We start from the raw sequence: 17,580 nt of genomic DNA, 5'->3' as shown, positions 1-17,580 counted from the left end.
ATTAGTCTTCTTAAAAGAGAGCCTGTGGCTGTGTTCTTGGAATTTTTTTTCTTTATCTTTTTTCTTTTCTGAAATAACATTATTAGTTCAAATCTTGTAGCTTGTTTTTTTGACTAGTGCTTTTTCTTTGTCTTTCTTTTTCTCCCTTTTACCCTTCTGACATTTTTAATTTTAAAGTGCTCCAACCTAACTTCATTCTGATTTCTTACTCATGGATGCTTCAAGGACTCACATCACTGATTATCATCCTTCCATTCTCATTAGTCCAGACCTTAATTTTATTTCAAAGGTCATATGGGCTGTATGTCCAGTGAGCACAGTAACTGGCTTGTGTTCATACACACACATCTTTCTCCTTAACTGATACTCATGAGCCTAGTCAGTGCTCTTTGTGTGAAAACGGGCCATTACCATTTCCAGAATGCTGGCAAAATCTGTCATGTCTGCTGAAATCCCAATTCGTACTGTGATGTCTGTTGTCCCTTGTCCTTTGTTTCCACTGCACACTTTTCAGGACTTCTGAAATTTCTGGTATTCACAGACACTAAAATCTGTTTCTGAGTCATTAGGAGCAGAAGAGGACAATACTGCACCAGCTCACTTTACTCTCCAGTCTGGTTTAGAATTGCCATCTGACTTTTCTTAAATGCTATTGGGTTTGCTCCATATTTTTTTGTTTCTTATGTGCCACAATTTTCCCATTTGTTTTAGCAAAATACTTAAAAATCAAGGGATGAAAAACACACCATTATTATTTCTAACAATATGAATATTTTCTTTCCAATCCATCTCCTATGCAGTGGTTGCTTCAGATTCCATTTTTGCTTTAGAAAATATCTAAGTTATTGCTTAATTCTCTACCTACCCTATCTTCTGCAACTCTTCCATCCCTGTTCTCTCTGATATTTCAAGCTTATGATGAATTAACTCCTGATATAAGGATTCTGTGATGTTCTGTCTTTATTAAAAAAGTGAAAAGCTAACATTTGACTGTATGAGCTTTTGCAAATACATTTCTTCTCATTTATTATTCTGAAAGTAACATATAACACTATCCCTAAAGCGTTAGATGCATAAAAGAGGGGAACAGAATCCACTCTGATCATTACTAAAATAAATGCTAAGAAATTACATTACCAGAAAACCTTGGCAGAATCAGCTAATTATAGTTGGCACAGATAGATTATGGACAGCCAGCTACAGTAATCTGAATCCTTCTGTGAGAATCCTCTGGTTTCGGCTGTATTTTCCTATGGAGAGCTACCCCAGGATCAATTGGTTTAGATTGAAAAATTCCATTCTTTACAGGAACTAAGGCTACAAAACGTTGTGCCTGCTTTCACCATATACAACACAGAAGTTCCTTTAAAATTTTGGCTGTTTTCATTTTAAAGTCACCAAAATTATTAAATTATCTAAACATCCCCCTTTTAGTGCTTGAGAGCCCTTAATAGAACTCATTCACATCCAATAGGATACAGCCTCTGAACACATCCTCCGTTTCCCCAGCACCCCCCATTCAATGTGCTGCACAAAACTAATAAATTCCTTTGTGTAGGGCTTCACATGTAGCTACTGAAGACATGGAAACATGGCAGAAGCAGGGGACTGGAGAACAAGAAAGGATAGGCTTTAGAGTAGCCCAGTGCTGCTTTAACAAACTGCCCCTGTTCCCAAGCTTCACTGTGATAGCCATGGGAAAAGAATTTTCACTAGTGTGTTTCCAGAAACACCATGTTGCCAGCCTTAGACAACAGACTGCATCCAACAGAAATAGTTTTGTTGTTAGTATATGGGGCAAGATGAAATCCCAAGTGCAGTAACAGGTCCTTGCTTTCTCAGAAAGGGCACTTCCCTTTAGTTGTCCCCTCAGACTGCCCCAGTGCTCATCCATGTGCCCTAATCCCAAAGGTGTGCACTGGAATGACAACGCCTCCTTAGCTGGTAGAAGCCGTGCAGCCACTAAGGTTTGCAACCGAGATGAAATCAGAGTCACTCTGATTGGGAAACACTTCTAAGATCATTGAGCCCAACCATGGACCCAGCACTGCAAGGCCACCACTAAACCATGTCCCTAAGTGCCACCTCCACAGGTCTTTTAAATGAATACCTCCAGGAATTGTGCTCCACTACTTCCCTGGGCAGCAGAATGATACTGGGGAACACCCTAGAAGAGAATAAGCAGCACTGGAGCATTTGCTCCTGAGTGAGGGCTAGTTAACCTATGCTCTACCTGCACTGCCTGATGATGATGACACAACATAACTCACAAAGAGAAATGAGTTCATATTGCATGTGTGGCTATAAATACAGCTTTTCTTTTCCCCCAAACACCCGACTGCACATCCTTAACATGTATGCATGTAAACTTTCTCCTTCTTCACTGAAGATACGCCAAAAGCCATAACATATTGGCTGCCATAAACTGTTATGGATTAGGAGCAAAATAGCTCCAAAATTATTTCAGCTCATATCTTTCCTGTGCTTGAAATCATATGAAGAAAATCAAGTTTCCCTGCACATTAAAGGAAAGCATTGCACGTGTGTCTATTTTGCATGTGGAAAAGAAAATTCTCTGTACACAATGGGTACACATACAAATGGCTTTTGACTACAGTGTAAGTAGTGCCTTTAGAAAATTGTGTCCCATTAAATAATTCACATTATCCTCCCAGAAGAAGAAATCCAAAAGTGTCTAGCAAGGAACTAAATTAGTGAAAGTGAGGACTTAGAAAATATTGTCCTCTGTGTAGCAATAGTAACACCTCGTCATTGTCTCATATAGAGAACAAACAAATTGTATCATTTGTAGCTCAGATAAGCAAGCCCTGGTTAACAGAGTCTTACAGGATGTAAGGGGAAGTGGGAGTGTGCATTCCCCTGCCTAGATACCTCTCCCGAGGCAGAGCTGGAGTGCTCTGCCACACTAACTCCAACTTAGCAAGGGGCAGGGGATTTATGTCCATTAGCATCACTAAACTGGCTACCAGAGCAGACCACAGTGGGGGGAGGATGCAACAGAGACCTCTGGGGAAGCACTCTATGAAATCATTCCAGCCCAGCCAGCACAAGAAAGCAGAGACAAATTTTGAAAACCAGCTGGGCAAGACACAGCTATCTTTCAAGGCCCAGGACAGGTAATCCTGCCTACCTGACACAGGGGCTGACTTTAAATAGTGTCAGAAATGTTAAGAGAATGAATAATTTTATAGATGACAACAAGAAATAGCTGAACTCCAAATTTTGAATAGTGCTGCTAGTATAGAGCTGTTGTTTTTAAAGTACATTCAAATCCATTATGCATTGAAGATATAGATAACATAGCTCAGCAACTAAATAAATTAGAAAAAAATAAGGAAACATGGGGACTAAATTATTGCAGTTTAGTGGAAACTGTTCTTCTCAATGTTATCTTCACCTTCAAATTCTGTACAGGATTCCTGTTTGTTCCTGGACTCATACTGAATGAGACTAGGTCTTGGCCTTATTATCTGATAGTTCGTAATATCTACTACTTGATGACTTGATAAGAAATTACATTTTAAAAATCTTGATATTAATTTAAAACCTACAAGGTTTTGTTCATTATTTCTGAGACAGCCTATTCAACTCCTAGTCAGCAGCTTCAGCAAAGTATGCTGACCCCATTGATGGGGTAATCAATTATGCTGGAACAAAACAAACTCGTAACTAGAAAGAAAGGAAGCCTATGGTTTTGTACAGATCCAGAGAAAACAGAGAGAAAGACCATTTGGCAATTGACATAGGACAAAACATTTCATTTCCAGGTTCCAAGAAGATATATTTTAAATTTGTATTAAATACGATTTACAAAATCAGTGTTCTTCAATGCTGGACAGTTTTACTTGGAGTGAATGAAGACAAACCAGGGCACACATCCAAAGCTGTGGCTCTACAAGCATGTGGCACTCAGGAATGGAGGTTTACATGCCAGCAACTGCAATTATCCCAACTAGCAATGATTTAGCATTCTGTGATGTCTAGAGCCCAAAAACCACCGGCTATGCCTTTATATCACAACCATCTGAAATCCAGGTTTAAATTCTGCCTTTAAAGAAACTGCAGCACAGCTTGCTGCTATGTGCACACTGGAGAATAAAAATGATTAATTCCGCCCATCAGTGAAGTTTTTGCTTATGAGTATCACAAGCCTTTGCTGTGTGAGCAGAAAAAAAAAAATTAATGCTTAGTTTCTGATCTTTATTCAAAATCATGTAACAGTGCTAATTACTAAACACTGGGAAGACTGAATAAAATATCATAAAATGATGACTTAAAAACCGACAAAACAGAACACCTTAAATCTAAGTACATTTACCACATTAGTTTAGTGCATGATTTTTAGTGCATGAGCTCAGAAAATATTTTCATGTTAAAATTAACAGAGGAAAGTAACTGGAAAAGAAGCAAATCAAAATGGAAATACACCATGTAATACACGCTGCCATGATGAGCTGAACATCTGAAAAAAAGAGCAGAATGATCAATCCCTCACCACAAGAAAAAGAGACATGTAAAGACTGGCTTGAGAAGAAAAAGATTTCCTCTTGGAATCACCACAGCAGGAGCCAGAGAAGCTTTGCACCCAGAGACCTAATGTCGTCTGTTAAGCTAACAAAACTAGTCTGAAGAAGAAAAAAAGTAAGACTTTATCTTTTCATCCCCTTCCACTTCACTGCTCATCTCCCTAGTGCTTATCTTGATCCCAGTTTTCTTTTTCCGAGTTTTTTTTCCTCTCTCTCCCTCTTCCTTTCAGTTTTTGATGCTGACAGAGGGAGCAGAATGGGTGCCTGATGCCAGCTGCCCCTAACCAGAGCCTTGCCTTTGTCATTTGTGTTGTCACAGGGAGCAATCACAGGCTGCACCACGGAGGAGGCAGAAGGGATCAGAGACAGAGGTGGTTTGTGCTGTGAATTCCCTGGCCCTCAGAGCTTTGCAGAGGCTGCAGAGCCCATGGCTGCTGAGGGCCAGCCCAAATGTCCTGTCACACTCAGGGGACCAAACACCCACGAGTGGTCAATGCCCGGAGTCACTGGACAGTTTGCAAAGAAACCACAGAAATCCCCTACCTAACTCAGCCCCTTTCTGCCCAGTTTGACGCAAACATGAAATGAATGACATGTAATGTAAAACTTGCCATGATTGAGCAGGAATCCCCAGTGGGATTTTCTCTAGGACATGCTCTAGGGTGCCCCACCACAAAACAAGGGCAGCGTGGCTGTAGGGTTGCCAGAGAACAAGAGCTGCACTCTGTACCAACTCACAAACTAAACTAAACACGAGAATACAATGTGCATTACACAGGCACGTTAATCTTACATTTACACATGGAAAAATCCTAATGCAATGTATTATTCCTCTGAGGTTTTATGCCACATTCTTCTTTCAGTTACAATAGACCAGACCTGCCCTGCACAACTCAGGCTGTAATTTGAACAGTAATTTTTTACATTAACACCACATAAGCAGAAATCAGTAATGGCTTATGCTATTGGGAGAGTAAGTACAATATGGGGTATCTATAAACTGTAGGGATACCCTGAGAGAGAACTCGTCACACATCTCAGTCCTGCACACTGTCTCCCTTGGAGTTCAAAAACACTCTGGGGACAGGGGTCCATCCATCATAGGAAAGAACTAAATGAAGTGCAGCTAAATTACACACTTAGGTACATCTCTACATTAGGCTGAAAATAACTGCGTTTTCTAGTGTTTGTGTTATCGTAAAAAAGTTCCTTGAATAATTATTCATGAAATTAAAAATAATAAAACTAGACAGTTCTGGCCAAGTTAGTTTGGTGTATCATTGAGCAGTTTGTCTCATTTTAACCACTGATGGCAGATCTAGAAATACAAAAAATCTGAATTTAAATTTGAAATATGAACTCTACAAATCTGTATTGCTGTGTATGTATGGTAAGCCCACACCAGGGAATACTTTCAAAAATAAAAATAAACATCTAAACTTTGAATGCACTTCAAGGGTCAAAAAGCAATGGGAACAAATGCATTATTTAATCTTAAAAACCACACTCGATTCAGTGCAAGGCTGAGGAGGAAGCTCAGGCTCCCAGAGGCATGTGAAGTGAGGACTGCTTTGAGGGACTGCTGCAAACAGGGCTGGAGCTGAACTTTCCCTCAGCCCTGCCTCTGCCTGGGAGAGGTGGCAAGGTTGAAAAGCTGGAAAAGACAGGCAGCTTTTAATAAGAATTAGCTACCATTTTCTCAGGCACAGTGAAACAGAGAGGAAAAATACTGGGAATTTCTTGCTTGCAATAAAATAAAGACATTACTGAAACTGAGAAGAAATACTTAAAAAGAGGGGCTCCTCACACAAGGCTCAGGGTGAATTATAAAATTATTAGCCTTTTTAATAGCCCATTGTTATAAACTATATCTCTTCTATAATGTCTTTGTTTTTCCTCCACCCTCATTAAGGGTTAGGTCAATTTCTTACCTGATCAACACAGACTCTGCTCTCATTACCAACAGTACCTTTTAGAAAATGCTCACAACAATCATCAGCTATGTGCTTACCCTGAGGTAGTTGAGGGTGAAGTTTGTCAGACCCATTCGAGTGATGTTTTTGGACAGCTGCTCCAGCACCTGAGGGTCTTGTGCCTAAACGACAAAGGAAAAAAGAATTTTCACTTTGCTTTTCATTGGGGTATTTTTTCTATGTGCTTAGTGGAATGTAGGGAGGGTTCCCTGAAAAGCAGTGCCACTGCTATGGAAAAATTACACACTGGTGCTAAATATATGTAATAAGCTAGAGTTCCATATGCATAGGAAGATGTAAAGCATGATGAAATTGGAGCAGACTAAAGACTGTTTTCGAGTATGTTCCTTTGATCCCTGACCATTCATTCAAAAGATAGACCTAAGAGGTCTGGTCATGCAAGTGAGCAGTGCCCCACCAAAGAGCTTCCTCAGGGATTGCAGTACACTCTGAGCCTTCAGTATGTTGGCTCTGAGTCCCAGGAGACTTGACAGAAAAGGCAGGAATAAAAAACATATCATTTTTTTTTTTGTGGGTAAGAAACTGCAGCAGGAAGACCTCATCAAACATGTGACATTAAGCACAGTCTGGAGAACCCTTCTGATCTAAGTTATTTTCCCAGAATTAAATGGGGAAAAATGCAAGTATAGTTCTTCCCTGACCTAGCCAGCATCTTTACCTGTGAGACCAGCCTCCTCTTTAAAATGAGATCAATCTCATTACTAAAATTAATACCTGCTGCTTGCTGTCTAACCTGCTTCCACTCTGAATTTAGCAGCCCTCTAAATACAAAATGTCGATCATGCCATCCTCATTGTCCCTTAATGGGATACTGTTGAAGAGTTCAGTTGATAAGTTCCCTAAAATAGTAGATAATCCTGGGACAGAAATGGTGGGGCAAGTTTTCAAAGGTGTTTTCCTCGGGCTTGCAATAGCACTTTGGAAAAAGATCCAGCTTAAGCCATATAAAATTCCTCACTATAAATATATTTTTATCTGTGGATATCTAAGTAACTTAGAGGAACAAATATAGGAACATCATTGTGTTTGTGTTCTTACCTTTTTTAAAACCATAGTCCTGCAACTTATTTTGTATATTGGGGTGCTACTAGCAGGAATGGGTCTACGGTGAAGAAATTAGAGTGTCAATAAAAGTATGTTCATTGTTTCTCTACAATTTACGTTTTATATATTTTGACTTTATCTTGTGGAATATTTAATACTTTAATGTTTTTTGTGTGTATTTTCATTCAATAACAAAAGAAATTTGTGAAATGTGGAACAAAAAGAAGTTCTGGATTAAAATTCTAAAGGTCTCCAAGTAAATTTATGGCAATTTCTTATCTTTTGTCTATGCAAGGGTAACATCGCTTTGCTTCATTTAAAACTTATCATTGGTACCTACAATGATGAAAATTCACAGACTTTGGTGCAGTCCAGGTCGATAAGAAGAGATTTTGGACCCAAATCACACAGACCACCAAGTGGGATTAAAAAGAAAATTACGTGCTAAAATGGAATGAAAACATAGCAACAGTGGCAATAATAGAGCACTGAGAAACAAGGGAGACATGAAAGAACTTGTGAATAGATGTGGTTGCAAGCAAGCCAAAATATTTATAGTTAATTGCCTTGGGTGTGAAATTTGCTGGAGTTCTTCATAAACCTAATCTCATCTCTTTGCATTAGGTCAAATGAATAAAGGATTACTTACATGCATGGCTAGAATGCTGCGTGGGACTAATTCTCTGTATTGTCTAATAGTAAAGTGCCATGTTTTTATTCTCATAAGATCATCAAAAGTAAACTCCAAGATAAGACGTCCTTCTGTGCATACCTAGAATACATAAAATGCATGAAATAAATTCCCAGGAATTTTGTTTTCATTGGTATTGCATCATCGATTAAACAACATTCAAAAATATCAGATCAGTAATCTATTGTTCATCTCTGCTAGATTAATTGTTTTTCCTCCTCTTGGGGAGAAAAACAAATGTGGAAAAATTACTTCATAGGTCTTACCTCAGAGACAGTAACTTATAATGCTATAGATTTTATAGCATTTTACAAACATAGAATATTGTGCGCTAAATCTTATTTATTGCATCAATTCCCTTTTCCTCACAGTTTGCTACTGCTAATTAATGACTGAACCTCACAGTGGAGGTGATTGTGGTGCAACTGAGTGCACTTGATGGCAAGTTGCTGAACCAGTCATTCCCAACCAGTTTTAGACTTACTACAGCTTGGCATATAAGCCTTTCTCTCATGTCCAGCTGGAGTAGGCAGTGCCCTGAATGCCTGTGGTCAAACCTGGCTTTTTTTTTCCCACCCCCCCCATGATTTTTTATAACTTTTTTCATCATTTTTTCCCTTTTCCAGGCATTTTCTCCTGTTGCATTTGGTTTTTCGCGTTTATTTTTTTGTTTGCTTTTGATTTTTTGTTTTGTTTTATTTTTTCTTGGGTTTTTTTTGGTTTTTTTTTTTTTTTTTTTTGTGGGTTTCTTTCTGTGTTTCTTTTTCCCCTCTTATCTAGTTTTATTAGTCCCCCCTTCCAAGGAAAGTCAGATGGGTGCCTGCCATGGGGCTCTACGAGCTGCATTGCTCACAGGTTTTAGAGGGAGGGGAGCAAAGGAGAGCCAGGACAATGGAGCTACTTCCACAGATAGTGGCTCACACAGCTTTGTGAGGAATCTTGTCTAAGAAAGCATAGAAAATATAGGAGGAAAAAATGCAGCAGGTGGGTACTACCTATAAATGAAAAATAAAATAAATTACTAGGGACTTTTAAATATCTCTCCACAATTTTATGTGGAAAAGGTACATGATTGTGATCTTCTTTAAGGTGAAGAATACAATCCCAGCATGGTGTCTTGACTAAGGGTACTGTGGAGTATAGAAAATTATGACTGATTTGAAAATTAACCACTTTTGATTTTAAAAAAAAATGTATATTTAGACTTAGAATCCCTGTTCATAGTAAACTTGCAGTGCAGGGTACAGAGATATTGTGGAAACAGGGTGCAATGGTTTTCAAAACAAAGGGTTTCTGCAACCTTAATTTTAATACAGCTAGTATTTGACTGAAAAATAACCATCCCAGATTCAGCTGAGTCTGTTGAGCCTTTTTAAAAGCTCTGACTTAGACTTGGCCATCTCTCACTTGATCAATGTGTGGCTTTTCTGGTTAACAGTTCGCTTAATGTTCTTACAGTTTTTCCTCCTTACTGTTTCTGCAAAAACACATAGGCAGTTATAACAGGCACACTATATAGACAAATTCCTGTACACCTGTGAAGGAGAATCTTGCAACAGGTTCTCATCTGCCCTTTTCAACACACCTTAGTGATGCCTTCAGATATTTAATGTGCCTTATGTTTCACCTTTAATTTTCACATCACCTGCACCATGATGAGAAATTACACAGTACATATGCACATACGTAAGGATTCACAGAAGGAATATATTTTCTATTAATGTTATTGTGTTGAGGTCAAAGATCCTGGTTATTGACCAGTTGATGTGAAAATATTTCAGGGTTAAAATAATTTTTTAATAATAATACCTGTGACTTTTCAAATGTTTCTTTTCTTAAGCTCACACTGCCAAAGCTCTTAGCAGATTTTAGGCACTGGCATTAACAAATTTTAATAGAAAAAACTTAAACACATTCCTCATATTGCAGTGGTAAAAATTTATACGTCTTATAAAGGAATTTAATTTCCTTATGTAAAGTAGAATTTTACACACTGCTTTTAATCAATAAAATTGGCACAGTTCTCATTTTAAAAGGGCTATTTTTTTCCCCTGAAAGCTGCCTTTTACATAGAATCCAAAAAATCAAAAGGGTCTCCAATTAAGAAAACATTTTCTGTTGTGCTGAATTCATGTTACCGTACTGTGAGCTCTGACATTTTGTTTCTGTGGTAACCAAAATCAGCTGATTAGTTGGCATGGCAACAGAAAAGATGTAATCCCAGCAGACACACTCTAATCAATGCCCCCAGCACAGATGGTCTCCGGAGGATCAACAAGAAAGAGGCTGGCAGGCATTCAGGGTGTCACGTGGTTGCTCTAGACTAGGCCAGGAAAAAACTAAAAAAGAACATTTCTCAAACTAACCAATAGCTTTTTAACCCCTTCACTGCACTTATTAATTGTAGGAATTTCAACTGCTTGTGCCTATAAAAACCAACTTTGGTCCTGTGCCTTCTTACTCACAATCTCATTCTCCTAACACTTGGCATCTTTAGAAGTGTTCCCCCCTTATTAACTACCATTTCTCAAACATGAGTTGTTGCTTTAAAAGAAACCTAAAGCTTATACAAATCTGGGCAATGCCTGGTATTATTAGTAGGGATTAAAATTGCTGAGTTTTAAGGGCTTCACCAAACAAAATCCAGCTGATGGCTGCACTCCTGGGAGAAGGAAGTGAGTAGTGAGCACATGGGGCGCTCACTGCTTTAGTGGTGAAGGCATTGCCTACCTCTGCTATTCCACTGACAACCATTGACAACTGTAGAAAAACTATTTGCCTACACATAAACTGGGAGTGCCAGAGTTGGAGTAAACACAGTGAAAACAGAGACTTAAGAGGACTCCTAAAACTTTCATCTACCTGAAGAAAAAGTGGAGCATCTCCCAGGTAAAAAAAACATCGTGGCCTTGGCTTTGGTGTTTTACAAGTTTATTTATGCCACTGAACTAGTATAAATTTTTTATACTATTTATTTGAATTTTGACAAAACAATTTTAATGTGTGACACTTTACAAGGACCTCTTACCCTCTAAAGACAAGCTGAACCATTCATATTCTTACTGCTAGGCATGTTCTGGCCATATTTGTTTCAAAAGAATTGGAAATGCTATTTTATATATTCATCCAATACTTGTGTATGCAGTGAGTTGCTCTAACTAGCAAAATGTTGAGATGAATAAAATACATTTGATTTTTGATTCTGTGGATTCCTGATTCAATACATAATGAAAAGTATTTCAGTCTGTTATATTAGAAGTTAGTGAATTTGCAGCTTAGAATTCGCTTGTGAAACTGAAATGGTTTGTATTTTTGCATTAACCCCCTCACGATAGTTTCACTGGGTCAAATTCAGATATGATCCAAGGAGCTCCACAGCCCATTGCAGTGGTGCTTATTATGGGAGGTCTGCTTTGTTCCATCACCAGCACTGTGAGAGTAGTTTACCTCTGGGTACGAGAGCTGTGCCCTTGGTGTATCTGCTAGAAGTTAAATAAGCACAGCTGAGACAACATTCGGCTCTAACTAATTTCTGAGAGAGTATTATTTCTTCTCCCCTATTCCACCAATGACTGTGTTTTATTCCAGATTTGCTCTTACTAACAAGTCATATTTTAAACATGCAGGCATTAAACCTTCCTAATTTTTTTTACTAGAATCCAAATCACATCCCCACCTGAACTTGTCTACCAGGACCCAGAGGTTTATATTGGAATCTGCCAGAGAAATTGGCAAGTCAATCAAGGCTGAGGTGAGCTGTGCACTGCCAGGGCTGCAGCAGACAGAGAGACCCACAGCACACAACAGGACAGTGCCACAGGAGGCAACTGTGACCCCCTCATGTGAGGGGGGCACCCAGCCCAGTCCATACTGTTCATCCAACTTTGACCTGCTGGATGCTAACCTCCCTTACAAAATAACAATACTGTCATGTGCTGCCATGAATAGTAAAAAATCTAATTGAATTTAGAAAAGCTTTCTGCATTTACTGGTTGAAAAACCCCCAAACCAAGCCCCTTTTATTTGCTATTGCATTAATGCTAACACAAAGGGAAATGACACAGAAATTGCTTTAGGGAGTTCAGCAATGAGGCAGCTACTGTGGAACTTTGGCACATCTGCACATGGCCAGGACTCACAGCTCCTCATGAGCAGTGAGGTGGCAAAGAGGTGCTAATAGGAATATCTGGATTCTTCTCTGTCTGTATCTGTATAAGCCACAGGGGCTGGAGAGGGCTCACACGTCCTGGCTCACCAGTGCACCACACCTGCAGCTTCTTCTCCCTCTGAGCCCACCCCAGGGGAGATGGGGAGCAGGACCTGCAAAGGGATGGACTCACATCCATGCTAAAATAGCATAAGCCATGTAACCTGGTCAGGATGCTGCTAACAGCCAGTGACTTAAAACTCCACGGTCCTGCAGATCAAGGGCAACACAAATTATCTACCTTCTCCTGCTGCCTTCTCCTTGTGTTCTTTTCTTCATGAAAAAGTTAAACAGGTACAAGATGGAAAATCAGTATTTCCTGTTGTCATTATTTACTGCTAATGTATTAAAATGTATTCACTTGCATTCTGAAAGAAGTTTACTGATTTTTTTTTTAATATCAGAAAATTCTTGGTTTAATTTTATTTTTCACTCTTTTGGTACTGTTTTTTTATATACATATATAGTACCCATTTTAATTACAGGATTAGATGTGCCCTATGAATGAAGATAATTCACTATCAATTACAAATATTGAATATTCACTAACTGTTTGATCCAATCAATTGACTCCTTCCATTAACTTCACTGCCTTTTGAACTGGCATCCTGCTGTATCAAATCAGTATTTTCATAGAGATTTATAGTCCTTGTACCAGGTAAGTATCACATGTAGTGCATAGCATCCCAAATGGTAGGTACTAGCAATGTGAAATCTCATTGCTACTTTAAAATCAAACCCAGAGAACAGGAAATGGGCAGGCTGAATTTAATGAACATAAAACTGATAGTTCTGGCCTGGCATTATGTGCTTCTCTTTCTGGGAGAATTACAGGAGATACCCACACATTCTTCCAGTCACATAATGAATATAGAAAACAGTAATTAAATGGCTCCAAGGGTTTTCAGTATTAGAAATAATCTCAGTCTACCAGAAAAATTCAACAGCCAATATTTTTCACCCTTATACACACTGAAAAAGAAAAAGAAAACCAAAACCAAACAACACACTTTATAGAGTCTTCCCTGTTACCTTGGTAAACATGGGTTTTCCATGCTGAGTGACCATGGTGCATTGATCACAGTCCACTGTGATGGATGAGTTGTGGTATGACTCTTTTGAGTGCTTGAGAATGTAATACAGGTCTGTTACACCTCCTTCAAAGACAGTGCTAAAATAACGAGGAATGAGGGTTCTTCCAATTGCTGTGAGGAAAATACAAAGCAGAATTCAGCAAATGCTCTAGGTTATAAAATCTCAAACCATTTGCTAACAGTACATGAATAATTTTAAGTGCAATGAAATCAAACTTTCATTTAATGAATATAATGCATGTTTTCTCCCTTTTGTAGGGACAAAGTTGTGCCTGCTCCCACTGAAATCAATGAAAATGGCTGACTCCATTCAGAGGGAGTGGGCTCATCATATTTAATTTTCTTACATTGATGGCATGTTAGAGTCACTCTTGAAACCATCTGCAAGGCTTTTTGTCCCAAAGTAATTATTACACAAAAAACCACATGATGTCAATTACTACTGAAAGCTGAATATTACCCATAAATGTATAAATACAAGTGATGAGTATTGACAGAACTATATTTTTACACCCAAAAAAGTAAACCACTTTATATAAGGGGGTTGTGTACACATACATGTTTTTTTGTGTGTGTGGGCATGTGTATATTTATATATGCCCACCCACACATGCACACACACACACATGTACATGCACTCTTGATTCAACAGAAGGGCTACTACTGAGAAATCAGAGTACTGGGGATTGAAGTAGCACCTGAGAATGGAAAACTAGAACGTTATACAATATATGACTATATACAGATCTATTTGAGATCTCTCTTTAGACCAGTATTTGTGTCATAGGCTAGAAAGTCTGAGCAGACACCTGAACTCCCTTGCATGTACCACTTAAACCCCAAACTATGGACTGAACTCTTTAGTGGGGTAAAACTCTCACTGAAGTCACATCTCTCACTTCAGTAGTAGTGTCAGGTAAGTTTTATAAGGTCTAACTCCAAAAATGAGCTGAGTGTGCTTCAGATGCACAAATTAGCAGCAGCACTGACATCAAATGTAATTACCTCATATGCAACTGATGCTTTCCATCTCCTTCTCTTCAGATAAATTTGAATGTAACCACAAGCCCGGTATAAGAGAGCATTTGAGTTTGTAATAGATGGATACTTCCATACCAAATGACTCATTGCTTTGCAAGTATTAATCAATCCACAGTAATTTTGAGTCGTGGATACATAAAAATTGCCTCCATTTTACATGGAAAAACCAAGCAATCTAAATGGTCTCTTGGAAGAATGAGGTAGAAAAGTCACCATCCACAGGCAAGATTAGAGTTTATAAATTCCTAATTCTAATTTTTCTGTTGGGACTGGGTGGTGACTCATGCCTCCCTCATTTGCTGTATACTTTTGAGAGTGATTTCTAAAAAAACTATTTTTATAGAAATTTTGCCAGCATATGAACAAAGGCTCCTGAACCTAAAAATGCATTTGCAAATGGGTGTTGCAAATTTAAAAATAAGGAATTTTCACAGTAGTTCTGTGACTACTGTTTTTCTTCTGTGCATTGCAACGTGGAGTACTGTATAGGCAGTCATAATGCGTATTGTAAAAAGAAAATATGCAAATACAGAAAATTAGGACTTGTAAAAGCTTTTCTGTAATATCACAAATCAATGTAGTTTAATGTACAAAAATATACCACACTCTGGGAGTGGCTGATAATTCAGTGAATACATTGAAAGTCTGTTGTACAACTGTAGATCCTAAAAAACCCCACCCACTAACTATGCATACAATATTTTTTTACAGTCTTTTAATATAATTTAGAAAATCTGAAGTCCAGTGTATTAGCATAGGATTTAATTCATGGTTTAACTCAAATTTCTTCATGTTGGTGTGGTATATAGTAAAAAGTGAAATTTACCCATCAAGTTAATTTCTTGCTCCCCTAAGGCTAATTAGTGCAAATTAAATTTCCTGCTAATCATCTTAAGCAGCAAATGGGTGATATGAAAATCCAGCATTCCTACTGATTGTGATAAACCTCTATTCATGTGACTTATGCACTGCATAAACATCTTGAAACTATTTAACTGCAGTTTATAGACTGTTCCCAAAGTAGCATGGTCATGTGGTGTTGTTTTTTGCCTTGTATTTACAGCTACAAAACATTAAAGAAGTCTAGAAATACATTAAATAATTTATTCTTATTACTAGTAAACATTTTTTAATAAAAATTATTTCCTGGTAAGTGTTATCTGTGCTTGCTACAGAGATATACCACTGTTAGGAACAAAGTGGGAGACCAAAAGCATGAAGAGGAATGGAGGTGCACACAAGGATGTGCTCCATGGAACCTCATCTTCCATGACAGATGCACATGCAGACCCTGTCGCTCTGCAGAACTGAAAATAACCGATGCAAATATCCAGCGTACATGTTTATAGCTAACTATTCAGCTCCAGAAGGAACAGCAATGGAAACCTGTGCTAATGAGCAGACCTCTCCTCAGCTCACTATTTTGCTTTGCCATGAAAGATTGAAGCAGGTTCAAGGTTTTAGTTTTCTTCCTGAAGCACTCAGTGACTTAAAAAATCATTTCATTTCATTTTTAGGATAAACATGAAACTCCAGAGCAGTAACAAGGGGGTTTTGTGCAGGAGATGGAATTTCCAAGAAAAACAAAAGGCTATGGAATAACTTTTATGAGGCCCAGAGATCATCACAAACTTTGTGTACTTTCTAGTGCAAAGGACTACTCCTTGAATTTTTCTCTTCCAAGGCATAATTGTGTAGATGAATATGCAAGCACATGTGTATGCACTCCCTGCTCTGCTGCATGCATACACTCAATCCTTTCCTGAGAAAAAGAATGGAACATGGCAATGGTGCTTTTCCTTCCCTACTTGCAGTAGATGGATGTGCTTACATGTGGATGCACACACTCCTCCTGTGCCTGCCACTGTACATGTCAACAAGATTTCAGCAATACCATGGATCTTCTGCTAGAGCACGACACTTTATTGGAGGACCCCAAACAATGTGAAGGCAGAATTACGGAACAACTGGATACTTGTGGCCACTTCAGGATGCAGTCCAGCCATCCTTATGCCCGTGAAATGAACTCACCCCTTGCAGAGCACAGAGCAAGCTGTATGCCAGCCTGGCCTTGGGTTTGCAATTCCCCAGTGGCAGTCACAGCATAATGGAAAGTCTAGTCTAACAGCACATCTAATTGCACCAGTGGGGCTGAATGAAGATTTATGTGCTACTGGAATTGGAATTCTTTCATATTTTAGAGCGTGGCTTTTAGTCCACAGAATACATGTCCAAGAATGTGTGTCTGTGCATGGTTTTGTAGGGCTCCTCCCTACCACACCCATCACATGGAGCCTTCAGAGCTAGCACACAGATCTCAGCCACAAGAGCTCTGGGCTCAGCATTTGCAGGAGCAGTTTGAGTCTGGAGAAGTTCTTGTCATTTCCTTTCTTAATGCCAGGGCTTTTTTCTTTCTCCAGTCTTTTTGCTCATCCATGCCCATGGTCCAATTGTCCATTTTTTCAGCATATGGTTGGTTGTTTATCTTCCAAGATCACTGTTCAGCTCCCAATATCTCCTTGTCTCCTCCCCCTCCTCAGATGATGCCTCTTTTTCTTTTGCTCAAGGAAACTCAATAACCTACCCTGAATCTACATGATTTTTTCATTCGTCTTAATTAAGATGGCCCAGTTATTTAGTCTCAGTTTCCTTGTTCTCCTCCACGCTGACCAAAATGCCAACTTCACACACACTTTTTTGGTGCCCTTCCTACCCAGCCAGGTTTCCACAGCTGCTTGTCCCAACCTCCCTGCCTTAGCAGCCTAAGCACTCCTGGATCTTGAATTTGTGGTTTACTCCTGCCAAATTCTCTCTCTGCACTTTTTCCCACTCTGTCTCCTTGTAACAGTAGATTCTTTCTCCAAATTTATCCCAACTTTCCTTCCTTCCTTCAGTGTCTCATCAGCCAGGGACCAGTCAAGAGGACCTCCTTCCTCTTTGTCCCCTACCCAGCCAAACATAT

General features: G+C 38.9%; 1 protein-coding gene across 10 annotated transcripts in view; it reads right to left on the bottom strand.

Annotated features, from left to right (window-relative positions):
* Positions 1–17,580, bottom strand: part of LDB2 (LIM domain binding 2) — a 217,263-nt gene that overhangs the window by 40,326 nt on the left and 159,357 nt on the right. For all 10 annotated transcript variants that reach the window (XM_042779288.1, XM_033060839.2, XM_042779289.1 and 7 more), the window contains exons 3-5: positions 13,516–13,688; positions 8,235–8,357; positions 6,559–6,642 (exon numbers count right to left, since the gene is read on the bottom strand). In XM_042779288.1, the coding sequence (XP_042635222.1) occupies positions 6,559–6,642; positions 8,235–8,357; positions 13,516–13,688 (380 nt within the window). The remainder of the gene's footprint in view (positions 1–6,558; positions 6,643–8,234; positions 8,358–13,515; positions 13,689–17,580) is intronic.

This window comes from Catharus ustulatus, chromosome 5 (assembly GCF_009819885.2).
Source record: "Catharus ustulatus isolate bCatUst1 chromosome 5, bCatUst1.pri.v2, whole genome shotgun sequence".
Classification (NCBI taxonomy): domain Eukaryota; kingdom Metazoa; phylum Chordata; class Aves; order Passeriformes; family Turdidae; genus Catharus; species Catharus ustulatus.
This window is presented reverse-complemented; position numbering and strand designations above follow the sequence as displayed.